Here is a 26,581-nt window from a genome sequence, read left to right as displayed (position 1 = left end):
GAAATCAAGTGACTCTTAAAAATAAACTTTTTATTTAAGCACTTTATACAACTCTAGTACAATAGTTCCATAAAAATACATTAAAATGCATCAAAATCGAACTATTAATTAGAAACTCTCGTATCATAATATAACTCGTCAAAAATATTAAATCTTACTTCAGAAAATCTAAGATTCCTATTGGCTATATTTCTACAATAGATTTGTTAATGCATGGAACTTTGATTAATTGGTACAATGCTCGTAGGTGTAAATTTATTTAAGTTAATAAAAATACTTATGGACATTATTATCAATCCACAATCTAATGGAGTTTGATACTGGTTCAATAGGAAAATGGTCCCATTGTTGGTGCGTCGTCTGTAAAACAGAGAATGAGCAAAAGCAAAGAGAAAAGAAATTAACACTAGCAATTTGATTTTAGAGGATAATCTGGAGATTGCATGTACACCACCGGGAATGTGGTGATGGGATCTGATTTTCCAAGTGGTTGATAACCATTAACTATACTTTCTCTCAATTCCCAACGACGACGTTCTCGTTCAGTTTTTTGTCTCCTGATTGCACGCCCAAGCATACAGGCAAACATTATTCCAGTCAACTGTAATTTATTTATTTTACTCACTGACAACTTAAAATTTTCTTTTCTAGGATCTTACCTGAATCAGTGCAATAGCAATAGCTCCAGTGCCAATGTATAGTGCGCTACGATGGACTATAATTGAGAGACGATCAATGCAGCCTAAGCTGTAGGCAAGTGTACAAATATGACCTGTGTTGGAGCTTGTCGAAGATTCCATGTACATGCAACAGGAGTCAGGAACATTAAAATCCTCCTGATTCTTTACATTGGAAGGGGAAGTAATGTTCATCCAGTCTGATGGTCCATTGTAACCACAGCACCGAAGCTTTAATTAAAGAACCAGTCATTAGATGTAATCATTCTGAATTCTTATGATCCAAGGTGTTTAAAGCTGAATTCTTACTCTAGCATGCATAAAATCAATTGCAATCTTTGCTTCTTCGTTCGTATGGTAATCTTGCATTGTATCATGGATCTTGATTTGTAATAGGCCTTTTACAGTGCCTTGCAGAGCATACGCAGATATAGCTGCAGCTAGTTCCAATATCAAAACAATGGACAGTGAAGCTGCAAACTGCCAAGAAGATTTTATATAATTAGGCAATCAGAATAGACAAGTTCTATTTAATTTGCTCCAAATTTTGTACTAACCACGAGTACCATGCAGGTACTCTCCTTGATTGCTCCACAGCAGCCTAAGAAGGCAATCACAAAAATGAGAATTCCAACTACCATCAAAAGGGTAGCTGGAGAAAAGTAGCTCGGATCCAAGAAATGTGAGAAATTCTCGTAAACAGCATATATTGTTGTACCAACAGATATTATCATTACTCCTGTCAACTGTAAAAATCATTAATTGAATCAAATTTCTCTTCGAGTTTGACATATTATCAGTTATAGTTTTTCCTTATCTAAGCTGAAAAAAGGATATATGAGTGAAAGAGTGAAATATTTTAGGATTCTTCGTGATGAGATCAAATTTATTTAGTCAATTTATTATTATTTGAATATCTATACAGAACAATTGAATTTTGGACATTGACAAAAAAAGTAAAATTTGCTTTATATGCTAGTTCGATGAACTGTTACGTATTTGAGTCAGCTTGTACTTTGTCGCGGAGATAAAATTCAGTCTCCTACGCATTGTCACAGGTATGATTAGTTTTATCTCCGTATCTGTCGAGAGACGATAAGCCTACTTCATTTACTATACGTAGAAATTAAAAAACCTCCAAGAGATAATTCCCAGAAGTCGCAATACAATATTCGCTTCAATAATTCTCAATAGTTAAATTACTACTGCTTCCAGTAGAAATTATTAATAAATTCCAAATTGTGCATCATAGTTCTCGAGTTATCACATTGATTAGAAAATTCTTGTCGAGAAATAATAAAGGTGCAGTCCAAATAGTATAACATCGCATAAAATCTATTATATTGACAAACAAAACAATAAAAAGGCTCTAGCCCAGACATGGATAGTAAAAAAGTAATAAATTGATAAAAAAATATTGCATTTCTGAGATAATTCTTAAAAACAGATAAATAACGTTTTGAAAAAGTAATAATATAAGGTAGATTTTTCAAAGAAAAATTGAACATCGTTGGGAAAAGCGCAATAAACATATATATAGAAAATATGAGTTTTCATATCAGAATGTATGAAGGAACAAATGACGATGGTTTAAAGATTAATGACGCAGCTGCTAAAAAACTGGTGAAATAGCCGAGATCGATAAGATTTGATAGTGTAGAAGTAGTATACTTGAATGATTAAAAATTAAAAGAAAAATATTGATTTCAGGTAACCATTGAAAATCAGTGAAAAATATTGAAATAATATAAAATGATGAGTTTTCAAGTTAAAACACGAGGAAGCAATGATGCAGCTGCTGAAAAACTTGTGAAAAAGTTAAGAGCGATGACGTTTAATAAAGTAGAATGGGTAATTGGATGGAGAATAGGAGGAGAACATGATAACAGACCACGAAGAGTAAGTTGACAGCGAAGAGGAGGTACTTGATGCACCTGAGGCCGATGTCTAGATGGGTGGCCGCCATTTTGGTAGCGCGAAGCACAGCCGAAGAGCCCGGTCTGACCGGAATTGACTCGCGAGAAACCCTACAGAGTACTGGAGGCCTACCACTTTTGCCACTAGCAGTGGCTCGCTATCATCAGATAAGCCCAACACCCACCAACGGCCATCTTCTTGTAGGCGACACTGTCCAGTTAACTTCTTCAACTATAAGAACTAGAAAGTTTCTTCAAGATCACTCCAAAAACTAATTTATCTTTTAATTTTTTATTTTTGTCTGTTTCTATCTGGTTGTCTCTTTATTTTGTTCTTCTAATGACTTTTCATTTTCCTTTCAATTCCCTTCTTTTATTGCTCACCAAGAAAATTCTATCATTGATTTCTGACCCAACTTCTTTTTCGCGTTATTTTTTGTTACTCGTTGGAAATGCCTGACGAAATGGCTTCTGCCTATGCGGATCGATAAGCAGGCGCCGCGATTCTTAGGCATATGTTCGTTCTTTGTTCCCCCACTCCAAATAAGCAATTCTACCTGCTCGTATCTGAATTATCGTGGATTTTAATGTGTACCGATTCATCAACCATAAGCCTTGAACATAATACGCCTCGGCTACGAATTTCGAAAGTTTCTTTTGCAATTCATTACTCCCTTCTCTACTAATTTCGATTGGACTAAACAAAATCTACATTTAGATATGAAGTGTTCATCCCTGTGCATAATAAGGTCTTTTATAGCAAATCCTGCATTAGCTAGAAAATATTGCAGTGTTGTGATATTTTATTTGATTTTTATTTCTCAACCGAACTTCTTGAACTGCGCTTTGACGCCTAATTTTAAAAACTAGTTACATAATTGACTAAATCATCCCAAATACTAAGTTGCGATGGAAAGAAATAAATATAAAAATTATACAACGAAAAATTCAATTTGACATAACTGTAATAATGTTTTTTTATGAATTTGTTATTTGGTTTTTTTTTTATAAAATAACAAGGCTTGTCAAATGTATTTATAAATGTGGCAGATTGGTGTTTGCGGAACTTCATTATCTCTGTTCTTATCTTACAAATCATAGATTTCCAGGGAAAGAGACTTCCAATACCAAGCCTTATCTTCCACAGTATATGGTTAAAACGTTTTACTCGATTATACGTTAAAATTCTGTTAACTTGTATATACATTTCTAACAAATTTACAAAACTGTAAAATTGAAAATCTTATATTTTTTTAAGTAAAAAATATAAGACAAAGGAAAATCAGGTTGATATGTATTGTTTATTAAAAATTCACACTATTTTCAAACTTAAAGTATAACTTACAATAATAATAATTAACTTAGAACAGCTTTAAAGGAAGGATATGACTAATTATTGATAATTGGTAAGGAATCCTGCTCAATTTTTTTATTGAAAAACGCAAATTCTCCACTACTTTCTTCTTAAACTGTATCGTAGCTAACTTTGATAGCTCGTGCCAGATGAACCGAGAACCAAATACCGAATGCCTGAAAAAAATGCATAAATAAGGATTGCATCAATTTGTGAAACGTCACCAGAAAGCTGAATCAATAAAAGAATTAAGGTCTCGTTCATAATACGGTCAATTAAGATTTATTAATAAAAAAAGAGAATTGTTTTTTATAAGACAATCGTTGATTAATTTTACCTGAATAAATGCAATAACTACTCCAACACCTCCTAGTTCTACAGCATGTGATTTAATTTCATTTGCCAGTTTTGGTAAGCAGCCAACAGGGTAAACATTTGTACCATTTTCAACACAAGGTTTACTACCAATACCTCCTACAATATCACTGCAGCAAGACATGGGAAGATTGGTGGTAGAATCGTCTTTGTTCACAATTTTAACCCAGTCTGTCTGGTTCATGGTACCACAACATTGCAACTGAAAAACAGATTGTTAATTTTAATGTTATTTAATATACAAAAAATGAAACATTTTTACTAGGAATAATTATTGGATGTTATCTAATGTAGGCAAACTAGTCCCAATGACGACTCGAGGATAAATAAAAATTCACTCGTTATTTAAATTATTATAAACAATTCCAAGGTATTGATGTATTCAAACAGTATTAAAGTATTGATCAAACGAAATGAATCAGTAAATTAGGATGAATAGATTTGAATAACATTAGTATGGATTTTCTTGAGGACTTCTTCCGCGAATTCGTTGACCAAGGTCAGGGAAGCGAAACGGGCGGGAAAAGCCGATCGATAAACTGCCACTATGCGTTAAGTAAGAATAATATTGAAATGGGACTATACACATTTAGAACACCTTTCATCATCAAGATATATAGTTAACTTTCAACAGTATATATTAAAACAATTCGTATATGATTCAATTAATCCATAACGCTAAAATAACACCAATGAATAATTAGTATTTTAAAATTATTGTAAGGCGTGAAATTTTATTCTAAAAAGAATTTCACTAAAAATAAAGGTTCTACGGATAGTCGAATGTTTTCTTTCTATACAAATACAGACTGAGCTTAAATTTTGAAGGAATTTACTTAAAACATTTATGAATCAAATGGTATATCGAAAATATGGGGTAGTTGATTAAATTATTGATAGAAGATTATTTAAAAAACATGTCTTAATACATCACTGAAATGAAAATTGATAGATATTAACTTATATTCACATAAAAAGTATAGATCATAATAAAAAAAAAATGCATGTTTTATCATACATTATATTATATAAATGCATAAATAATCAAAATGATTGGTTTTACCGACTTCTGCAGAGTATCCCAAACCATTGTTATATCCGTATTTTTTAGTGGATAATCTTTCATTGTGAGCTCCATTTTATTTTCAATTACTTGTCCTGCCTTTGCCCTCAACACGTAACCGGAAATGCCCGCTGCGAGTTCCATGATGCAAATCAACACGAGTAGCGAGGTAAACTACAAACAATATCGATTAATTTATTTCTATTTAAATGCATATATTATTTTGTCAAATTTGATTTATATAATTATATATTTTTACCGTGAGCAACATGCAGTAATTTTGACGTATCGCTCCGCAGCATCCAAAGAAAGCAACGAAAAGGATAATGGTACCAATAGCGATCAGCAGCGAAGGTACAGAAAGGAATTTATCATCCAAAAAGTGGTGGTAATAACTACCAAATACACCATAGATGATAATCCCTATTGATAACATAATTATCCCTGTGATCTGAAAAATAATAATACATATACTTCATTTATTTTTATTTTATTTGTTTTAACTTTATTTACTCATAGTTAGTCGTTGGTAAATACAATGTAAGGTTTATCCTTTAGATATGTGTTTATATTGGAACTTTGTGTGTATTCATTGATACTGCTCGACTAAACATAAATATTTACGACAGACAATGTATATTCACGTGGTACGATAAAGTTGATCACAAAAACTGAAAGACTTTCGCGAAAGCTGCGGTGTCCGAGCGGTTAAGGAGATGGACTTGAAATCCATTGGGTTCTACCCGCACAGGTTCGAATCCTGTCCGCAGCGGATTTTTTTTTTCCTTTTTTTTATTTTCTATTAAACCAGGAATTAACAGCAAATATTACGAATATAAAAATGTAAATATAATATTTGGAAAAATAGGGAAACATTGTTAAAATGAGATATCTCAATATTTGTAGTTTAAGAGACTATATTATTAAATCAATGTAGTAATTTACTATTGCTTCGAATTTTGTAACAATAATTAATTATTCGTAGCATTTTTAGTTTCAAATTAATGACGAGTAAAATTTTCTAACTATTTTCAATCTATTATTATACAAAGAATAAAGTGTAAATGTAAAGATATTAAATCTCTCTCTCTCTCTCTTTACAAAACGGTATCAGTTGGTTTGAGTATAATCTTGAAATTGATCGATGAATCAGAATTGACGCAAACATTGCGAAGGCAAAGTGAACTAAAAAATGTATTAATGAAGATATTTTATTATTTGATAAAGAAAGGAGACTATGGATTTTATCCTATTTCATGAGTAATCAATCGAATGATAAGAATATAAAATTTAAAAATATCATGCAATGTTAGTTATTTTCCAAGTAATGCACTTAACTCTATAAAAAAGAAGCAACTTTTTCAATATTTATAATGGACATTATGTCAAAAACTTGATGTAGAAATCATGAAAAAATTGAATTGTCCTACTCAGCGAGGAAAATATGCGTGCAATCTGCGCAAGTGTTCAGCAGATCTTGCGCGATATTTTAACTTTCAAATTTCGTGGAATTCGCGATAAAAATGTGCAATATTGGATGAAAAAAGAGGGTCTCAAGGCCGTAAAGATGTAGAGTAAACGGAATATCGTCAAGGCGTATGGACAGATGTGTGCAATTGCTGACAATTGAAAAGTGTATGCAGGTGAGGTGCATTGGTAATAAGCGACAATTAGCGACAATTGACCAATATGTCGTAACTCGTAATGGTTTGATATCGAGATCGAAAGCTGATAAGTGCCAGCTCATCAATTGAGAAAAGTACAAGTTTTCCGTAAAGAAATTTAAGCTACTTTCAAGAGATCTAAAACTCACCACAAAAATAAGGTTAAAAACAACCATCAACAATTTGATGCACTGTGTACTCGCTGGTAACCTCATCTTGATGATCGTCTTTAGAATTTGTGGTTAAGAGTCCGATTGAAATAGCTGGCTAACAGCAGCACAGCGGTGACACACTTGTTGGACACTTCGACACTTATCGGCTGTTATCCTGAAACTGCGTCGCTTGAATCGAACTCTGAGTCAAACAGAAACAAACCAAACATTTGATGTAGCAGCACTAGCGAGTTGTACAGTTTTTTGGTACCTATACACGGCACTTGATACGAATAAAAATCTTGATGGGAAAATGAGCGCCCAATACGCAATACTGTCGGAGAGAAACGGAAACTTTCGGCAGCTGATAAACTTCCGAATTAACCCAAGTTTAAAGTGAACGGAAGCAACACGCATGCGTAACGAACAAAACTTGTTCTGTCCCGTGCGTTCGTGAAGCCAAACTTATGTCACGTGCGCGTTGCTGTTTTACATATAGTGTGAATGTATAGGTTAGAACTTTCGGTCCATGCACGCTAGACGGCTCTCTCCTTTTATTTTTGGAATGCATTTTCTTGAAATCGTAGTTTATAAAAGATGCTGATTTCTCTAGCTAGGGGATCATAATGACTTACCTTATGTGGTTATATAAACATATTTTTAAGAAGGAAAACTAGTAATCATTACGTGAATCCTTGAGCTAGAACTCCATGTTCAGATTCCACTCGTTCTTTCACTTCTTTTCCTCCGGTATATCCGCTAACAGTTACGTCAAGTGCATTTCAATTCTCTCATTTCCGTCTCCAACGATATATACATTAAATTATCAGCTTACAAATTTTAATTTGTGTAAAATATTCAATATTGAATATTTGGAGAAGAATTTTGATTATATATATGTAAATTCTTTATTTAATTATGCAAGGAAAAGAAACAGTGTGCTAGAAAATAAAATTTTATTAGCGAGTAGCATACAGAGATAGCATAATCGTACAAGTCACTTCCCGGTGCCAGAATAGGGAAAGGAACGTGCTTAAAATTAATTCTCGGCAATTGCGAGTCATAGATCGCAAGAGTGGCCGTTCATTTTTGCATTAAGGTCACCGTTCGACGGGTTTAAATGATTAAATCGGTCTGTTCTTGAACATAGCTGTCAATTATTCCCGCTATCCTGGAAATTAGACCATCAAATTAGTGCCACACTAAAACAGAAAGTATTGTGATATAAAAGCTTTTTTTTTACTTTTATAACAGACATCTTGCAGAGGTCAACATGTTCAAAGTAAACTGAGCAAAGTATAATAAACGATGCCATTTTTGATCGATTTCACTTACTATAACCTAACACAAGAGACAACCGTTGCCTTGTTGAACTAATTGTTAAGAATAAAATTAAAAATAAACCTATGCTTTCTCATTCAATTAACATATAAATAACTTTCTTAATATATTTTTTAATTTCATCTGATAAACTATTACAGGCTTCGTTAGTAGGTTATTTACGATACAGTAATAAGTTTTGGTCTTATTAAGAAAATGAGCTTACGTTAACAGCTGCCGTTCTGCGAAACCTTAATCAGCTACATTAGCAGAGCCTCCAGTGGTCTCCAGTACGGAGGTCAGTGAATTGACTATCGCCCACGCATCTGCAAAGTATACAATTAAATTCCACATGGTATCTTAGGTAAGCTTTCTTAGCGAGTGGGAAAAGTATTGCACAAAGGAAGGGTCAATGACAGGAATATATGGAGATTATTAAAAGCATTGGATTAATTGAACCTATAATGAAAAACTGAATAGAAAGACACATATTTACTTATATAGCGTTCAGTAAAAGCATAAACCAGTTTGAGGTTGTTTATTAAAGTTTCTCACTTACGGAGGAGGGCAGGGGGATCTACGATAGGGATTGGCGAAATCATTGAAAGTGAATTGTTAAAATTAAAAACTGGGCGAAAGAGAATTAAACGAGTAATAGCATAATCTTCGGAACTTATATACTCGCATACGTGTACGAATAGAGTCCGACGATCTGTGACACGTATGCCGGTACCGTGCCGGTATATGGTATCAGTAATTGTCGACCAAGGATCGTATTGAACCGGGCCAGGGCTGTAATAAAATGGTCAATGCCTTGGGTAACGTTCTCGCTCAGCACAAACGAAAACTTATGTTATTTTTACTATTTTCCTGGAAAAATCAATATGACGGAAAATTCTTTAGAATAAATAAATCTGGAGAATTTACAATTAAATTAATTTTTTAATATCAGTTAAGCAAAATATTTTTTTTGTCGTACAATACTTAGTTTTTAATTTTGAAATTTTTTAAATTGAAAAGAAAATAGTTTAAGATTAAAAGTGTGGTACGCCATTTCGGCGTTGATGGAAAATTATTTAGCACCATATTGATCAGTTGCATAATTCCTTGTTCCAACGGTAGTGCGAATGTCATAGTAGGCATTATATGGGCGTTAACTTCGACGTCCTACCTTTCTCCGCCATTACCGTTCATTTTAAACATTTATACGCTTCACAGCGTGATCACCAGACAGAAACAATATCCCCGTACAAAAATCTCTGATTTTCACTGACGCAATTAAATTTCTCTATTCACTGGAATTACGAAATATGTACAAAAGAATGTCAATTAGAACTTGTTTGCTCCGTGCATTTTATTATACATTTTTATAGCCTAAAAATTCTACAGATAACTGAAATTTGTAATTGCAGCATTCATCATTTTATATTTGTCTTACTTAATTTAAGAAAATGCAAATAAAAATTTACAACAATCAAGTAAAATAATAATTTGAAGGATTTTATTTTGGATATATTTACTATGTTTGGCAAAAAAAGCTAGGGATTTAAAAATTCTGCCCGAAAGAACGAAAGTGATGTTCTTTCAAGCATTTTAAAGGTTAGGAAAGTAATATAAATTAGTGACAGAGATTTATTAATATTTATCATATTAAAGAGTAGTAGAAAAGGAAAGTAAATGTTATAAACGAATGATAACCGAAAACTCGAGGTTACACAGAGATTAGATTGATACGCCCCTGAGCAACCCTCGTATGGCTGCGCGCGCAACAAATCCTCCTTGCAACAACAAAAATACATCCAATCCGATCCAACTGGCAGAACGGAGAGGAGAGCAGTGGAGTATATCGTGCACACTTCAAACCGAACTGCCGGCGTGCAAAGTTCTCGCTAAGCTCAGCGTGAAAGGCCCAAATTTTACGATTTCCGGTGAAGTTAGTGCAGTGCTTCTTATATCGAAAATCCAGGAATAAAAAAAAAGTGGCAAAATGGTGTCCGGTGGAATGGCCTGTGTGAAATATCTTCTATTTCTGTTCAATCTTATATTCGCCGTAAGTAATAAGGAATTTTATTCTCTTCTACGTCCTGCGTCTCCTTTTCTATCATTATTGGATTTTAGCAAATTATCTTCAGAAATGAATATAAGCCAGATTGGACCGATACAAGAGAGAGTATTATGTTTGAACCTCAAAAACTGCACTCTATCTACTCTCTTGACTCTTCCCCTTCCCTTTCCTTTTCTTACTTAACTATCCGTGGTTAAGTTCATATACGCGAGGCCGTATTCTGTCGTACGCTCGATAATCCTCCAACTCACGTTATAACTCAAATAACTCACCAAACTTCGTTAAAAATTCAATTAAAACTTCCCCTCGCCTACTTACTAAAGCTTATTTCAATTTTTCCGGTTATCCTTCTTAGTTCTTGCGACACTCTTTCATCTCTTTACCCCCCCCCCCCTCCTCTCTTTTCTCTTTTTGGCATCCCCTGGAATTTGTAGCTCTTCTTTTATTTTCTCTCTAAAACCTATGTTGAGCAAATTAAGAAATTTCAGTCATTTATAGCTCCATGATTATTCTACTTTTCGATGACCAATAATGATGGGCTTCATCTTACAAAAATTGAATCGACCTACAATATTATTTCCTCTTTATTGGTTTTCTTCTGTTATGAAAAAAAACAGTAGGACGTAACATACCTTTCCACCTCCGGTTCAATGTTGGGCGTCGTCCTTTGTTTTTGTTGCAGTTTTTGAACATTTTATTAAAATCTCTGTTTCTTTTTGTAGCTTTCGTTTTGTTTAAAGGATTTTTGACGGTAGAGAAAATTGAATCATGCTGGGCGTCGTTTTTCCGTTTTTCCTGCCTGAAATCTTTGAAACTTTTGTTCAAACTATTTCTCGATGATTGAGTCGAAATCTAAATTATAATGACCGTATTGACAATATAATTGTACAAATCAGTTATAATTTTATATAGAGAAAAAAATCCTATTTCATTCGAGTCATTTCGATATTTCAATTATCCCATATTTAAACGATGCTAGGGGTTAAGATGAACATTTAATTAAATCTCCAATACGAATTAAATTATACCGACGCTCAAATTAAGTTATTGAAATAATTCAATTAAGTTTGCCGCGTAAATTAAGTAATTAAAATCTAGAAATATTAGTTTAAGCTTGCTGAAAGTCAATTACGTTAAACATTTTAACTTTTATAGATTGTCGTAAAAAAATGCAATATAAAAAATGTAAAATAATCGTTTAACGAGTAATGCAATGTTATTCTTGTTATTTTCATCAATATAAAATTTGTCAGTTACATTTTTATGTTAACGATAAAACTACGATTAACACGTATAATTAACCTATTCATGTAGTACTTAAAAATGAAAATTTCTGATAAGCCGTTGGATTTAGCATAGAATTCCAATGGAGAATCACGCAACAGAGTTCATAGGCCTTTGTTACCATTAGCGTCTTTGTTCTGAAATTTTTGGGGTTATTTTGTGACGTCATCAGACGAGTTCCTTTATTTACAGCCAGTGAAATCGACCGACGTTCCCCTATAACTATCGTTTCTTTCTTCCTTGCGTATCTATGCATTGCATGGCTTCAATGTGTAGGGCTTGGGTGTAGTAGTATATGGTGGTGAGGTAAATGTAATTTCCTCAGGTAAGCTGCGCAAAACCCACTCTTAGCTCGCATGTCACAATTTGACGACTTTTTCCATGTTGCTCGTCCTACCCAAGCTGCTTCAACTATCCAATCCACTATCTCAACTATAAATAATCCCTATAAAGCTAACGCCCTTTCCCACACAGTTCTCGCGGCAAAATCCCCGCCAAATTCAAACACCTCGCGCACAAATTTCCTCATAGTCTTTTCAAAATTATTTGTCTCTTTAACTTATATTTCAATATCAAAAAAAATATTTACTTACTTATAGCTATTCTATTTTACTATTGTTTCAGATAACTGGTATAGTGTTTATGTCAGTTGGTGCAATTATTCTTGTAGTTTACAATGGTTATAATAATTTTGTGGACAGTTGGTTCTTTGCGGCACCAGTGTTAATGATAATAGTTGGTGTCATAGTCTTCCTAGTGTCATTCTTCGGATGCTGTGGAGCAGTCAAAGAGAACCACTGCATGATAATTACGGTAATATATTCTATATTTAGAATGCTTTAAATTTTTTAAGATGGAGAAATATGATAAACTGTATTATTTGTAAATACTGATTTATGTTTCTATTATGTTGTTTAATTGCAGTTCTCCGTATTATTGCTTCTAATATTTGCCTTGGAGCTTGGCGCTGGTATTTCTGGCTACATGATGAGTGGAGAGGTTTCCACTATGCTGGAGAATCGTATGAATTCTACCATGCACGAATACAATTCAAAAGACGACGTTCGTAAATCATGGGATATCATACAGAGCGACGTAAGTTGTCTTAAATATATCCTTAAAAAGTATCTTACACAATAGTCAAGAAAGGTAAAACCAGTCTCAACCTGACACTAGCTTCTCAGTGAAGCAATAAGTGTATTGAATTACAAATACATTACTATGTAAGCAGTTTGACAGTACTCAATTTCTTTTTGCAGTTGCAATGCTGTGGAATGAAGGGACCATTTGATTGGACTTCAGTACGCGGTTTTTCAAACAAAGTAGTTCCAGACACATGCTGCAAGGAAGTTGCTGCTGGAAGTACTTGTGATGCCAATGCAATCACCATTCGCGGGGATGGCTGTTTGACGAAACTGCAAGCTGCTATAGAGGAAAATGCTTTGATTCTAGGGGGAGTTGGTATAGGGATTGCTCTTATTCAGGTATGAGAGGTTCATTCAAATTTACTTAATTTCATAGCTGATTGAGAGAATAGAAGATTGAGAAATTACTGATTTTATATTGCAGTTGATTGGAGTAATCTTCGCGTGCTGCTTGGCTCGCTCAATTCGCCGTGAATACGAGACTGTGTAAGCTGAGAGACACAAATTTTAATTGCAACATGCCTAATATGCACTTTTTTACAAATACTGTTCTGTTACACTCGCTCTATCACTCTCTTTTTATATACGTTTACTGTCATTCCTACTTTTTCCTTTTTTTTACTTCAAATTAATGCACAAACTCGTACAAATTTTGTTTCTATTTTTATATCAGTTTAAACTCACAAAACACACTTGAAAAAGTGGTGACAACTTCTCGGCTGACATCATAAATTTTCAATACTTCCAATTTACAAGTATACTCTTGCTCATCTTTTGTAAATTTACTGACAATAGTAACTTCAATGCTCGATCAATTTCAACACAATTTTCTATGGACTGTATAAATGCCAACTCAATTCATAAAATCTTGTAATGCACACAAAACTAAAACCAGACACGCAAGAACAATAAATTAAAAACTATTAACATTATAATTTTAGGTATGTATTGAGTTCAATGAACTGAACTAATGAATGTAAACTGTTATAGCTGAGCCACGATAACCATTATAAGATGTTCTCTGTATGCAATAGGTGTCAAGATTTCGTCAAAAAAAAAAGAGAGAAAAAAAGATGATTTGCTTTATGTAAGGTGTCCTTGCATCAAAAGACTGAATTATAAGCTTATTAGCAGGACTGTACATTATCTTTATTTTATAGATAACTCTTTGAGATCCAATGCCATTTAATATTTAGTTTTCTTCATAAGATAAATTATTTATAAATCGCTTCGATGCTAGTTGTGAAAGCTTCGGGCTCAAAGAGTTCCTTGTTTTATCTTCTTAATTTATTTGACAAGAATAGCTTTCGCTTTTTTAGCGTCGCATGAGTAATATGTGTACTGAACAATGTTGTCCAGGCTCCACTATAACTATCCTAATCCGAACTTGTGTAGAGATTAACAATTAAGTCCATTGTCGAAGATGTAAGATTAATGAAAAACACAGCTGTGATTGAAAGTTAGATTTAAAGCATGAATTCCTAAAAACAATCGTGACTAAAAATATGTAACTTTCAAATTAACAGAGAAAAGATTTAGTTAAGGCAGATTTACAACATAATGGCTTCTTATTTTGCATTTGCATATTGATTTATGATTTACTCAGGCAATCTCGGCAAGTACGACGTAATTTTTAAAGGTAATACTTTTACTCATCGAAACAGTATTATTGAACATGTTGCCCAAATATATTTGAAGGGAAATTCTGACAAATAATTCAATTACTAATGTAGCTGTTTTAATTTAAAGTATATTTGCAATTATATGTTTTAATTTTATTTTAGTTAACATGTAACCATTAGATACGAGGTTCTACTGAGCTTCCAACTATCAATTGTAAAAATTACCTTCAAAGAAAAAATGCTTAGGCACCATGTTACTGTTTACCAAAAAGTAAAAGTATTTATTTAAAAATCTCGTATTTCCTACGAGAATTGTCGAACACTAATTTAGATTACGACGGTAGACGATAGATCTATAATAATAGAGATATTAAAGAGTAAGAATTACATTTATAATTAAGTTGTTTACAGTATAAAGTCTATTTAGTGTTACAGACATAAAATATTCTACTATCTTTTGAATTCGATTTATCATGTCAATGTAATAGATACTGTACATCCATTTACAAGTTTCTCCACATAAAACTTTAAAATATTTATTGTAAAACTGATTTAACTTACATTTTTTTATTAAGGGCTAGTAAACTTTGGACATTGCTGGTAACAATGACTTCTCACTGAAAAGCATTAGATTTGTTACCATATTTATTGTTTTTTTTTTCCTTGTATACTGTGGCTTCGTCAATATGCATTGCACTTTGTTTTATCGATGGATTTATATAGACACTTAGTGATCTGATATTTTTACCTTACAGTGAAACCACAGCGCACTGATCTGTCATCAGTTAGGAGGCATTTTTCATATTAATATCCATCATACATTGGTAGAGAAATATTTGTAGATTTCATTGCGAGTATAGCCATTTCTATTATGCTTTACATGAAAAATAAAACTACTGTATCAAGCGTAAAGAGGAATGATGTCAAAATCCTTTAATAGGAAAAGTGTGAAGCTCAAAACCAGTATTGAGGTTTAATTTACAGCTTCTGACGACCTTGAAATTACTGCCATAAGCTGCCAAAAATACGAAAAAGAAAATGGAAGAGAAAGTGAAGATGAAAAGCTTAAACAACCAAATCATTGAGGTCGAAATCATTAAATATAATAACTTCAGTCATCATTCCTCTTATCCCTATTAGAATGTGGAAACAATGAGCTATTTTTTGCCTAATCTTCTCAAAAAGATTCGATGTTGAAAATGATAAGATGTATACATACATAATAAATGTTTCTCGCTTTTGTTCCGATGTTCATTCATGATAGAAAATGGCTTATTGCTTCTGCTAAACTTAAACCAGGCAGGTCTGTGGCATTCGTATCCATGCCTCCTGAAAATAATTATAAAAAAGCAAAAAAGAATCTACCTTTTCTAAGTATAACGTGTTGTAGCTGTATATCTATATATATAATTTGTAATGTGATTACAATGACTCATTATTAATTATCTCTCATATTTTACAAGAAAAATGTATTCTTATTCGTAATTATTGATAACGCAATATGGAATGTAAGTGAATCCTCTGTGTGGACACACTCGTACACAGGGATAGATTATACACACACATTTGTGCTAATTAAGGATAAAGAATGGCTATTTCTTAGTATTCGGTACAGTTAAGGATTTTCGAACGACCACTGTTTTTCCACATCCGGTTTGGTCGACCTTTAAAGGACGGTAAGACCGTATTTATATCGACCATATAAAAATGGGATTGGAAAAATGGCAGTTTTTTGATACTTGGTTTTAAGCTAGTAGTTACAAAATCGCTATTTTTTATTATCCAGCACATTAACAATGAGGAATAGTGTTTTTTTCATTAGTTAGTTAGTAGAAATCGGTAATTGAAAACCTTGCTATTTAACGTAATGGTACCGAAAGGGTGAATAAACGAGTGTTCTCCATTTTGGTATCAAAGAGTGTATAAATGGCTGTTTCTCGATATAACCAGTGCAGCTTAGATGCAATATGGAGTGGGAGCTGATGTTGCCTTGTCAATAATTGAGCTGGTAGTGCCAGTGAACTCACATATTGATCCTCCCTGCTCCCTCTCCAAGCAAATTCGCATTCTCGATTTTCCCATCCTTTATTTTTCCACGCAACGATATTTCGAAATTATCCATAACCAAGCAGATAAACAAGCTGAAAGTTCTAACATCCCCGGGACCAAAAAGTTTGTTTTTGTCAGTTCAATGCTGAACAAAAATTCCTTAACGAGAAATCCAGCCTGCATGTTGAATAATCTACAATGATATTATGTATATGTACATTGTTCTATTCATGTAACAACACCCTCGGGATTTAATTAATCGATAAGGGGATTTACTGCAAATAAGCGTGCACAGTTGGATACTTAAATATTATTCTGTTTATTAGCCTTCATGGATATCTCGAGGAAAACCCGACGCTGAACCATTCGTGTAATGCGTCGATTTAAAAATTTCAGTGCAGCTATCGCGCCTTTTATTTCTTCAATAATCTATCGACGATCGATAATTCAAAATTTCGAGCATTGCACATTTTCAGCGTTAGCGCGTGCATTGTACTTTTTCTGGATCCTTGCGTATGGCAAAAAGAAGTAACTTTTCAATTTTAAAAATAAATCCATGGATCTGTGCCATCGTGTACACTACTAAAAGTCATTTGGCGGTTTAGATCATTGTCAAAATAGCGAATTATTGCTTTAGAAGATTTCGATGTCGATGTCGATGTCGATGCGCTAGGTTTCAGAAAATAAAGGTGGCGTTAATAGATTATAATTTTTTGTTTTTAAACTATTACAAAAAACAACTATTAGCTGTAAAGTATAAACTAAATATTAAAGTGTGCCTAACATGAAAATGTACGCTATAAACTTGTAAACTATAGAAAGGCCATTTAGATATTATTCTTATTATTATTATAAAATATTAAATATATATATTATATATATATATATAAATACATTGAAATCTGACTCGCGCTATACTGCTTGCTCAGAACTAGCACTTGTCCAAAGTTGTCGCTCCTTTTTCAACGCAATTTCAACGATTTCGTCCATTTGTTAGTGAAAAGAAAAGTTGAAAGAAACGAGCAAAAAAACGATTTGTCACATTCGAACAATTAACTATTGGTATGCATTTATTACCAGGCAACAAAGAAGACTGACAATGATTTTTCTAATCAGTATTAATCGATAATTGGTATTTTATCTAGAATATACACAAGTATTGAATATGATTGTATCAAATTATCTATTTTGGCTGCCTTTTCCTTCTCTCATTATAATTATTGTACGATCTGAATTGTAAAAAATTTTACCTGTTAGTCTCTATGGAAAAGCAAAGATGAATAAAACGACAGAAACGTACACCGTTCCTTTCTCGTGGAGATTCATGTTTTTTCTTTATATCTTTCTTTCTCTCTAGAGTTTTACAGGAGCTAGTTGACATGTCCTTGGCACATCTTTGTCTAGCTTTTATGTATATTAATAATAAATTAATGATACAAGTCTGTCTATTGATCTTTATCAATCTATTTCTTCCTTATACTATTTTCCTATATATTTTTTTTAAACAAAATATCATTTCTCCATATTTCCTCTGTTGTCGTGGCTGCTATTTCTAAATAATCAAGTCTATAAAGTAAAACGATTTAAAACTTTTCAAAAACAATTAAAGTGACAGAGCTTCATCATCAATGTAAAGCCTAAAATTAATATAAGATAATGTAAATAAAAGACAAGCAATGAAATGCTTTAATAATAAAAGTTGAATAGAAAAAAAGAACATGTCGATTTATACACAATAAACTGTACAATATGTTTATTCAAATCAAGCTTACCAAATGTAATTCCTTAACTCACAAAGTGTACAAATCTTTAATCACACATAGTTGTTTTTGCAAGCAACTATATAGGTATAAATATATATAAATATATATATTTATATATATAGATAAATGCTCAAAAGAATTATTTACAAAGTGAGTTTACAATTCACTTTGCTTAGTAGTCAGTTATTCAGTATCCTCGTCTCAAAAACAAATCGAAAACTAGAAACTAGGCAGAAAAGGGATATCTTTCAATTACAATAGGAGCCTTTTTTGGACATACATATATATATGTATATATATATTTTATTATTTATATTTTATATATACATATATATATATCAAATCAGTCGTTGAACTCATTTTTGGCTGTGATATGAATGAATGGGTTAAAAGATCCACAGCTAAATCGTATTTTGATCGAACTTTTCATTTTTCTTCAATATTCGATCATTTATAACCGAAGATAGCTCTGACCTTTGCAAAAATAGACCCACAATGAGTTCAGTGTGTATGTGTGTGTGGTGTTTACGTGTATATTTTTTACTAGCTTCGCACAGCCAATTAACGTGGAACGATACATAAATTAGGATTTTAAAATATTTTTCTCCAGAAACTAAAGTAGGATACAATTAGAGAGGTAAGTATTTGAATATCTCTTGTCTCTTTAATCGTACTTAAAAATTGGCTTCTCGATCGAAATCGTAAAATCCCATCAGTATACACAATGCAGAAACAAATATGAGAATCCTTACAATATAATAAATGAATTTATACTTTTATACATGCACTTATAAAAAGCAATTTTACGGATTTGGTGAGAAAAACACGTTTTCTTGATCTTTTTTGTTTTGCTTGAGATGATTGGACATTACTAACTCGAATATACAAAAAATGATATTTATTTACAAACGTACGCGGATTCACACATCAAGTTTAAATGGTGGCCTCGAAATCATCTCATTTGCTTTAGGCTTGGATGATTCCGATTTCATTACTCGTCACTGAATCAAGTCAAGCTGACGAGCTTGCTAAACGCAATTTATGCTTTGTAAAATTTCGCTACTGACATCGGAATCGATACGTATTTAAAGAATATTTCGTAGTAATTATTAGTGTGCAGAGCCATTCAAATTTGTAGCGAGGAATAGTTGAGAAACGAAGACATCGTATAATTGGTAAAATATGGAGTAACAGATTTATCCGTACAATTAGGCCCGTTAATGTTAACTGTACTTTCTGTAGTTTTTAAAAGATTATATGTTATGTCACAATTAGTATATTTCCTTTAGGAAAAATACAAAAAGTGTAGACAACAAAACTAGGCCTACTGACTTCGTTTTATCTCAGATTTGGCTTGAATGACTCCTGAATGGTTATTCCACATTGCGTTAAGTTGATCTTGACCTTGATGACTCTGTAAATGAATTATCCACGTTGGATTAAGTCAGACATGGCTTGGATGGCTCCTTAGATAATTATTCAGCACCGAATCAAGCCGGACTTAGAAACTTAATAAACGCAGTTTGTGATTTAAGAATAAAAAATAAAAAGAACCAGGTCGAACGAACATATAAAAATACGAAAGATAAAACATCGTAGAACATTGAGCCTTTTACACTCACACCGTTATGTTCTAAAAACTAATTACGTACAACTTAAATTTTAATAATATTGTTCATGATATTTCTATCCCTAAATATAATAGCGGTACTCGGGCAGTATTGTTGATACACAATACAATCCATTTTAAATACTATCTTGTCGTAGCTGTCTTAATTGATTTTTTTGTTTTCCAAGTGACAAAAGAAGGAACTCCTAACTCATGCCCTCTAACATACAATATCTTCACACACATTCATCCATCTTAGGCACATTGCATACTCAACAAAAAGCATATTATACAATCATAAGTAAGCTGTCTTCAAACTATCCCAGCCCAGAGGAACACAGCTAGGATTATTTTTGTTATACGAATAAAACTTTGCAGGGACATTATTGTAAGAGTTAAAATGAGAGCAGCGCTGATGATAGGTTGGCATGAGACTAATAGGAGCTTTAAATGACTTATAAAAATGCTCATGTGGCATAACGTTTGGTCCACAGCCGTGCTATGCGATCATGCTCTTCCCTGTTTTGTAGATATTGTGTGGCTATACTGCCCACCAATGGGTCAGCTGAAAAATTAATTCAAACTTTTAATTTTATCTAATTGATACAGAGTCACTAAGTTTATTTGGCCTTGTATGTTATTCTATACAATTTATTTTAGAGTTATTTTTACCTGGATTGCAGTCTGTGAGAAGGGAACAAATGGAAAGTAAAACTTTCGAAATTGTCAATGCTGGTGACCAATTGTCTTTTAAAATGTCCAAGCAAATTACACCTTGGCTATTTATATTGCAGTGATAAATTCGTGTTCGAAATGTGACCTACAATTGTTTAACATTAATTTTTATATGAATAATCTTTTAAAGCAGTTTACCTTTGGAGGTTTGAATGGGTATTCTGGAGAGAAATGAATGTCAAGAAAGAAAACTCCTCCTTCATACACTGAGCCTGGAGGTCCTAATATCGTAGAGACCCATTCATATAAGTTATCCCCTTTTGGTCCAGCACTGAAATTAATTACAAATTAATGACTAAAATAATTTTATTCTATTCATTTACAATTTAAGTTTAAGGAGAACAAACCTGCAATTTGGTGGTGGATCCAATGTGATTTCAGCCAATTCTTTTTGTATCCTGAAAAAATAAGTAATTAAAACAAATTATTTAAATTATTATTAACAACTGAAGTACCTTTTAGCAGAAGTTCCTAGGGCTTTTGACATCTTTGGATTTGGTTTTGCTTCCTTATTTTCTGGTTTATTATCTGCCAAAGATGAGCCACGACCTCGACCAGATCCACTGGAACCTGCACCAGACGACATGGCTCTGTAAACATTTAAAAACTTTTTATTTGAACTACTACTAAAGTGTTCTTTTTATTACTAACATTTATTATTCTGAAAGAGAAAATGTATAATATTTTGAATAAAACCTTCAAATTAAGTCTTAAGGATTCTTAATATTTATGATTGAAGGAGAGAAGTTAGGTTAATTTTTCAGATTCATTATTGTCAAGCTAATAGCTAAAAACTCAGTTATGAGAACTTTGGAACTATAGACCATGTTATTCACGGTTGAACCACATATACAGCTCCGATACCTCATTACTAGATAAATCAAAAAATCCTAACTGAAGAATTAGTATCATAAGAAAAGACTGAAATCACACAGAGACAGAAAATAAAGTGACTCTTTTGGCAGAAGAAACTAAGTAACGATAAACTCTCATATCACTAAGACCTTACCTAATTAAAAAAAGAGAACTTAAATGCACAAATTACAGTAAAAGCAAATCCTTGATTATATAAACAAGCATTTATGCAAACAATCATTTTATTCAGCATTAAAAGCCTCACAGGATCATAAACACAAATATGTGTAACGCAGTATTTCCACAAAAATCTTGCAGAGCCAGGAAAACTCACTGAGCAATGTGAAACATCCAAGATATTAGATGGGAATAGATAAAGCTGACAGAATTGGCAGGGTTGACAAAGAAGAAATTTTTGGCAGGGAGCTAAGTTTGGCTGTGGCTTAAATATGAAAAAAATCGTGGGTAGATAAGAGAAGGAAAATTTTCGTATTGATATAGACTATCGATCGTTAAGAGAATTTTTGAGTTTTCTTTTAGATTCGGAATGAATATTGTTGGTGGGTGGGAAAGCGTTCGGGGACGAATACCTCGTGTTTTCCTTGTGTCCACGCCGTTACGAGGAAGTTGATCTCGACTGCCAGAGTAGACACGGGGAGAGAAGAGTGAAAGGAAGAGGGAGAGACTTGAGAGAGAAATAGAATAGAGAGAGATAGCAGCCAGTGCGGATTGGTGCGCTGCGTACGAGATTCGGAGTTCGGACCTTCGTGAATTGCGGCTCTGTCGCGAAATAATGGAGGTTTCGGCGGGTATGCGAATTACAATTCAGCCTGATCTAACTCTATAATTAATTATAACGTTTCATATCTTAATTATTCTAATCAAAAAACCTTGACCTCACATTAATTCATCTTTTCATCCTACTTCCAAAAAAAGTCACCAAAAAATTGCCGGGTATTGTATTTGAGTTTTATCGTGGAATAATAGATTATGATCTTAATCAAAAATTTATTCTTATTAATCATCATTTGATATTTCAATTATTTCCATCAAATACTTCATTCGAATATCGATTTTACAAGGGAAAATAACAATTTTAAATAAAAAATTTATAGAAAAACAGGGGTTTTCCATGTATTATTTAATATTTAAAGCTATAACAATTAATATTCTCACTTAATTTTGTTTCTACTTATCATTTAGGAAAACTAACTTTTCACAAATAATGTGTAATGGAGGGTAAAATTGATTGGTATTAAAAGTAAAGTTTCTCAATAAGAACAGTGAAAAATAATTAAATTATCAGCAAAATTGTTGTATAATAACACTTGCCGGTAATACTAAGAAAATCAGGTTTTTTTATTTTCCATTGTTAACACAATTTTCTCGATTCTACTATCAATCTTCTCATAGAAAACACGAAAACCTTTACATAATCAGGAAAATTTACAAGATTTAAGTGGTACAAAAGCTTAACCTTTCAACTTTCACCGGCAATAGAAGCTGCGAAGATTTAACCTGTATTTTTCGACGATTAGCACGTTTTTTCCGATTTTTCCATTAATCTTCGTCGTAAAAAATGCGAAAAGCCTCAAAGACACGCGCGCATACATATAAATTTACAAATTTTACGTGTCGTAGGTGGCTTAACCTTTCAAGTTTCACCGGTAACACAAGCAATAATGGGTCGACCGGGTTAACCTAGGTGTTTTTCTCGTGAGTTTTCCTTAGATTTTTATCGAGGAGGAAACGGATTTTTGGTGGAATGGGAAATGGCGGTCTTTTCCAATTGTCGACTTTTCAAAGGAGTTAATTTTTTATCAATCGGCTAAATGGGAAGTATAAAAAGGTTTTTAGGGTTACCTTGAGATACTTTGGATCAGTCGGAAGTTGTTGAGACGCTTGGAGAAAGAGATAAATTGAATATTCGAAAAACTGGAGAGGCTTTAAACAAAAAAATTCGAATGTCCCTCGCCAGGAAGCCGAAGACTCAGGACCTCTTGATAATCCTTGCTGAATTTTTCATCCCGTTTTCACCAGCGGAACTTGTACTTCTTATCCTTTTCTCCCGCGAAACTCGCGCATTTCTCAGCATCTGCGTCGCCGGATGTTGACTCTTGTGCCGGCATCATCCCCACCACATTCACCCTATTCCCCTCTCCGCAAACCCTTTTTGCTCCATTGGCCCAAGCAACCAATCGCTTTTAATTCGCTTACCGTCCGGGCGCCACTGTCACTGCAACTGTCTACTAAAAACGATAATTTTTCAATCATGGTCTTACGTTACCTTTAAATATCGTTTCTTCGTAATTTAAGATTGTTAAATAAACTAAGTATTTACTGATACTTGTTTATATCTATTGATTTTTGAAATTGTCAAAGTTACAATTGGATTCTTTCATCGAAAGTTAGTAATTTTGAGGTTAGGTTTATTGTTGTGAGTTGTGACTAATATTGTATTGAACTCTTATTTCTTTTGGTGCTTATTTGTAGAAGCTTGAAAGATTTGTCAAGATGGGAAAGCGACAGCACCAGAAAGATAAAATGTAAGGAAATGGTTTTTTTATTATTGAGCACCTCTTTTATTTGGTTCTTGTTATTAGGTACTTAACGTACACAGAGTGGACCACTCTGTATGGAGGAAAAAAATCTGGAACGAATTTGGAGGATAGTGAGGATACAACTTTTAGAAGATTGCCTTATGATCATTGCTGTTTGAGCTTGCAGCCTTTTCAACATCCATATTGCGATCGTGATGGAAATGTTTTTGAACTGGAAGCAGTTCTTGAATATGTCAAGCATTTCAAACACAATCCTGTTACTGGAAAAACACTAGATCCAAAGACCTTGATTAAATTGAACTTTTATAAAAATGCTGATGATAAATATCATTGTCCAGTTTTATTTAAATTATTTTCTAAGCATTCTCATATTGTTGCTATTAAAACCACTGGAAATGTTTTCTCATATGAGGTAAGAAAAGATAGCTCCATTTTTAAAAAGTAGGAACAAAATTATCTTTTTCTTCAGGCAGTTGAGCAATTAAACATTAAAGCTAAAAATTGGAGAGATTTGATTAATAACGAGCCATTCCAGAGAAAAGATATTATTACTATTCAAAATCCAAATGATGCTACAAAATTTAATCTTTCAACTTTTCATCATATTAAAAATAATATTAAAGTGGAGGATGAAGGTAATATATATCAAAATGCTTACATTTTAATACATTTTCTTCATTAAATATTCTTTTAGAGACAATCAAAGAGAGAAACAATCCAAATGCAAAGCTGAAAACAGTTTCTATGGAGACTAAAGAAATTCTAGCTGAGCTAGAGAGGGATTATAAGCCAGCTGAAAAGAAAAAAACTGAAGTTGATGCTGTAGCAGATAAATTTAATGCTGTCAGTAGATTTAAATTTATTGTTCTCTTACTAGTTAGATTAAGTACAATTACATTTATTTTTTAAAGGCTTATTATTCTACTGGGGCTGTAGCTGCTGGTTTTACATCTACTGTGATGCCAGCTGCCACTCAAGTAAGAGCTGCTCTTGTGGAGGAAGATCTAGTACGTTATGAAAGAGTTAAAAAGAAAGGTAAAAATAAATAAAAAATCTTTGTTACTTTAAGTGTTTCCTTTTTTATTAATAAATTTTTAGGCTATGTGAGGATAACTACCAATTTTGGATCCTTAAATCTCGAGCTTTTCTGTGATGTTGTACCAAAAACATGCGAGAATTTTATTAAACACTGTGATAATGGCTATTATGATGGCACAAAGTTCCACAGATCAATAAGAAATTTTATGGTATTTTTTTCTGTTTGTAACCTGTAATAATTTAAAGATTTTAGGTCTCTCAACTTAAATATATTTCTTATTACCTCTTACAGGTACAAGGTGGAGATCCAACAAATACTGGTAATGGAGGAAAATCAATATGGGGAAAGCCTTTTGAAGATGAAATCAAACCAAATCTAGTACATCAAGGCAGAGGAATTCTTTCAATGGCAAATTCTGGTCCAAATACAAATGGATCTCAATTGTAAATAAGTTTTTTATTAACTCATACGAGTTATATGTTGATTACAAAGTATTTAAATATTATTTTAGCTTTATAACTTATCGTTCTTGTCGACATTTGGACCGGAAGCACACAGTTTTCGGGAAAATTGTAGGAGGCTTGGAGACTCTTAATGCAATAGAGAAAATCGAAGTTGATAATAAAGATAGGCCAATCGAAGATATTATTATTATTCGTGCTCAGGTATTTGTAAACCCATTTGAAGAAGCGGATGAACAATTAGCTAAAGAACGTGCGGCAGAAGCCGAAAGATTAGCCCAGGAATCCTCCAAAAATGACTTAAACAAAAAAGAAACTACTAATATTTTAAAAGCATATCATTCTGGCGTGGGCAAATATATTAAACTAAATACAGAGAAAACGTAATTTTTACTTTCTTTACATTATATTAAAGTCCTACATTAAATATCATTATATTTTTTAAAATTTTTACAGGTCAAACGCAAAAGATTCTATCACAGAGCCTCCTGTCAAAAAGAAAAAAGCAGTAGTCAGATCATTTGAAAACTTTTCCACATGGTAAAATAAGTGTATCAATAAAAAATAGTATAAATAATATTTTATGTCGCCTTGTAAAATAATCTTCTCATTGTAAAGTATATTGTTATTTAAAAAAAAAAATCAGGAAATAAATTAATTACCATTTTTTCAAATATATGCAATTATTTCATGGTCTTATGATTTTTAACAATTTGCATTGAATGTAATCTTTACTTTAAATTTTCTTAAAGATTTAAAAATTCGAATTTGGTGTGGGCAAAAAGTTGGTAATCGTATGAGAGATCCGAAAATTTATTAGTCATAACCGCAAAAGAGGAACGGTGGGATCCGGGTCCTCCATGTTTGGTATT

The 26,581-nt window shown here is 32.7% G+C and overlaps 4 protein-coding genes, 1 long non-coding RNA gene and 1 other non-coding gene across 11 annotated transcripts; 3 read left to right on the top strand and 3 right to left on the bottom strand.

Annotated features, from left to right (window-relative positions):
* Nucleotides 1-4: 4 nt before the first annotated feature.
* Nucleotides 5-7,610, bottom strand: LOC136775829 (uncharacterized). Its single transcript, XM_066730939.1, has 8 exons — nucleotides 7,199-7,610; nucleotides 5,645-5,836; nucleotides 5,386-5,559; nucleotides 4,285-4,524; nucleotides 1,235-1,423; nucleotides 987-1,157; nucleotides 660-908; nucleotides 5-601 (listed from the first exon to the last, which is right to left on the bottom strand). The coding sequence occupies exons 1-8, from the start codon at nucleotides 7,262-7,264 to the stop codon at nucleotides 407-409; spliced, it is 1,476 nt and encodes a 491-aa protein (XP_066587036.1). The 5' UTR covers nucleotides 7,265-7,610; the 3' UTR covers nucleotides 5-406.
* On the top strand, nucleotides 6,076-6,157 carry TRNAS-UGA (transfer RNA serine (anticodon UGA)). The gene has a single exon. It is a non-coding gene; the product is annotated as a tRNA-Ser (tRNA).
* A 540-nt stretch (nucleotides 7,611-8,150) lies between the features above and the next one.
* LOC136775687 (uncharacterized) lies at nucleotides 8,151-9,244 on the bottom strand. Its single transcript, XR_010822975.1, has 3 exons — nucleotides 9,081-9,244; nucleotides 8,748-8,847; nucleotides 8,151-8,372 (listed from the first exon to the last, which is right to left on the bottom strand). It is a non-coding gene; the product is annotated as an uncharacterized lncRNA (long non-coding RNA).
* Nucleotides 9,245-10,339: 1,095 nt separating this feature from the next.
* LOC136775725 (CD63 antigen-like) lies at nucleotides 10,340-18,005 on the top strand. Its single transcript, XM_066730751.1, has 6 exons — nucleotides 10,340-10,571; nucleotides 12,495-12,683; nucleotides 12,795-12,965; nucleotides 13,130-13,354; nucleotides 13,440-13,501; nucleotides 15,393-18,005. Exons 1-6 carry the CDS (start codon nucleotides 10,509-10,511, stop codon nucleotides 15,409-15,411), a joined length of 729 nt encoding a protein of 242 aa, XP_066586848.1. The 5' UTR covers nucleotides 10,340-10,508; the 3' UTR covers nucleotides 15,412-18,005.
* Nucleotides 18,006-18,411: 406 nt separating this feature from the next.
* Ubc2 (ubiquitin conjugating enzyme 2) lies at nucleotides 18,412-23,734 on the bottom strand. 5 transcript variants are annotated; one of them, XM_066730752.1, is made up of 7 exons: nucleotides 22,239-22,249; nucleotides 21,983-22,090; nucleotides 21,249-21,383; nucleotides 21,141-21,191; nucleotides 20,932-21,064; nucleotides 20,731-20,878; nucleotides 18,412-20,623 (listed from the first exon to the last, which is right to left on the bottom strand). In XM_066730752.1, the coding sequence occupies exons 2-7, from the start codon at nucleotides 21,997-21,999 to the stop codon at nucleotides 20,526-20,528; spliced, it is 582 nt and encodes a 193-aa protein (XP_066586849.1). In that variant the 5' UTR covers nucleotides 22,000-22,090; nucleotides 22,239-22,249; the 3' UTR covers nucleotides 18,412-20,525. The 5 variants fall into 5 exon arrangements, with proteins under 5 accessions (XP_066586849.1, XP_066586851.1, XP_066586852.1 ...); XM_066730754.1 differs by lacking the exons at nucleotides 21,983-22,090; nucleotides 22,239-22,249 and adding an exon at nucleotides 23,512-23,734; XM_066730755.1 differs by lacking the exons at nucleotides 21,983-22,090; nucleotides 22,239-22,249 and adding an exon at nucleotides 23,126-23,305.
* Nucleotides 23,735-23,872: 138 nt separating this feature from the next.
* On the top strand, nucleotides 23,873-26,404 carry LOC136775720 (RING-type E3 ubiquitin-protein ligase PPIL2). 2 transcript variants are annotated; one of them, XM_066730739.1, is made up of 10 exons: nucleotides 23,873-24,055; nucleotides 24,142-24,194; nucleotides 24,252-24,621; nucleotides 24,679-24,844; nucleotides 24,904-25,052; nucleotides 25,121-25,244; nucleotides 25,308-25,456; nucleotides 25,540-25,691; nucleotides 25,760-26,092; nucleotides 26,166-26,404. In XM_066730739.1, exons 2-10 carry the CDS (start codon nucleotides 24,163-24,165, stop codon nucleotides 26,251-26,253), a joined length of 1,563 nt encoding a protein of 520 aa, XP_066586836.1. In that variant the 5' UTR covers nucleotides 23,873-24,055; nucleotides 24,142-24,162; the 3' UTR covers nucleotides 26,254-26,404. The 2 variants fall into 2 exon arrangements, with proteins under 2 accessions (XP_066586836.1, XP_066586837.1); XM_066730740.1 differs by having other exon boundaries at nucleotides 23,873-24,070.
* Nucleotides 26,405-26,581: the final 177 nt, after the last annotated feature.

This window comes from Prorops nasuta, unplaced genomic scaffold (genome assembly GCF_024137725.1).
Source record: "Prorops nasuta isolate Cenicafe-Biocafe unplaced genomic scaffold, Cenicafe_Pnas_1.2 PNAS00008, whole genome shotgun sequence".
NCBI lineage: Eukaryota > Metazoa > Arthropoda > Insecta > Hymenoptera > Bethylidae > Prorops > Prorops nasuta.
This window is presented reverse-complemented; position numbering and strand designations above follow the sequence as displayed.

What these genes read in the sequence shown, in the direction of transcription:
- LOC136775829 (XM_066730939.1), bottom strand. Translation starts at nt 7,264, where the DNA reads ATGAGGTTACCAGCGAGTACACAGTGCATCAAATTGTTGATGGTTGTT. An exon ending in GGGATACTCTGCAGAAGTCG is followed by an intron (nt 4,525 to 5,385) that starts GTAAAACCAATC and finishes TCTGTTTTTCAG; the next exon opens with TTGCAATGTTGTGGTACCAT. An exon ending in GTACCTGCATGGTACTCGTG is followed by an intron (nt 1,158 to 1,234) that starts GTTAGTACAAAA and finishes TCTTCTTGGCAG; the next exon opens with TTTGCAGCTTCACTGTCCAT.
- LOC136775725 (XM_066730751.1), top strand. Translation starts at nt 10,509, where the DNA reads ATGGTGTCCGGTGGAATGGCCTGTGTGAAATATCTTCTATTTCTGTTC. An exon ending in TGTTCAATCTTATATTCGCC is followed by an intron (nt 10,572 to 12,494) that starts GTAAGTAATAAG and finishes CTATTGTTTCAG; the next exon opens with ATAACTGGTATAGTGTTTAT. An exon ending in GGGATATCATACAGAGCGAC is followed by an intron (nt 12,966 to 13,129) that starts GTAAGTTGTCTT and finishes TTCTTTTTGCAG; the next exon opens with TTGCAATGCTGTGGAATGAA.
- Ubc2 (XM_066730752.1), bottom strand. An exon ending in CTAGGAACTTCTGCTAAAAG is followed by an intron (nt 21,192 to 21,248) that starts GTACTTCAGTTG and finishes TTATTTTTTCAG; the next exon opens with GATACAAAAAGAATTGGCTG. An exon ending in TCTCACAGACTGCAATCCAG is followed by an intron (nt 20,624 to 20,730) that starts GTAAAAATAACT and finishes TTAATTTTTCAG; the next exon opens with CTGACCCATTGGTGGGCAGT.
- LOC136775720 (XM_066730739.1), top strand. Translation starts at nt 24,163, where the DNA reads ATGGGAAAGCGACAGCACCAGAAAGATAAAAT. An exon ending in CAGCACCAGAAAGATAAAAT is followed by an intron (nt 24,195 to 24,251) that starts GTAAGGAAATGG and finishes TCTTGTTATTAG; the next exon opens with GTACTTAACGTACACAGAGT. An exon ending in AATACAAATGGATCTCAATT is followed by an intron (nt 25,692 to 25,759) that starts GTAAATAAGTTT and finishes ATATTATTTTAG; the next exon opens with CTTTATAACTTATCGTTCTT.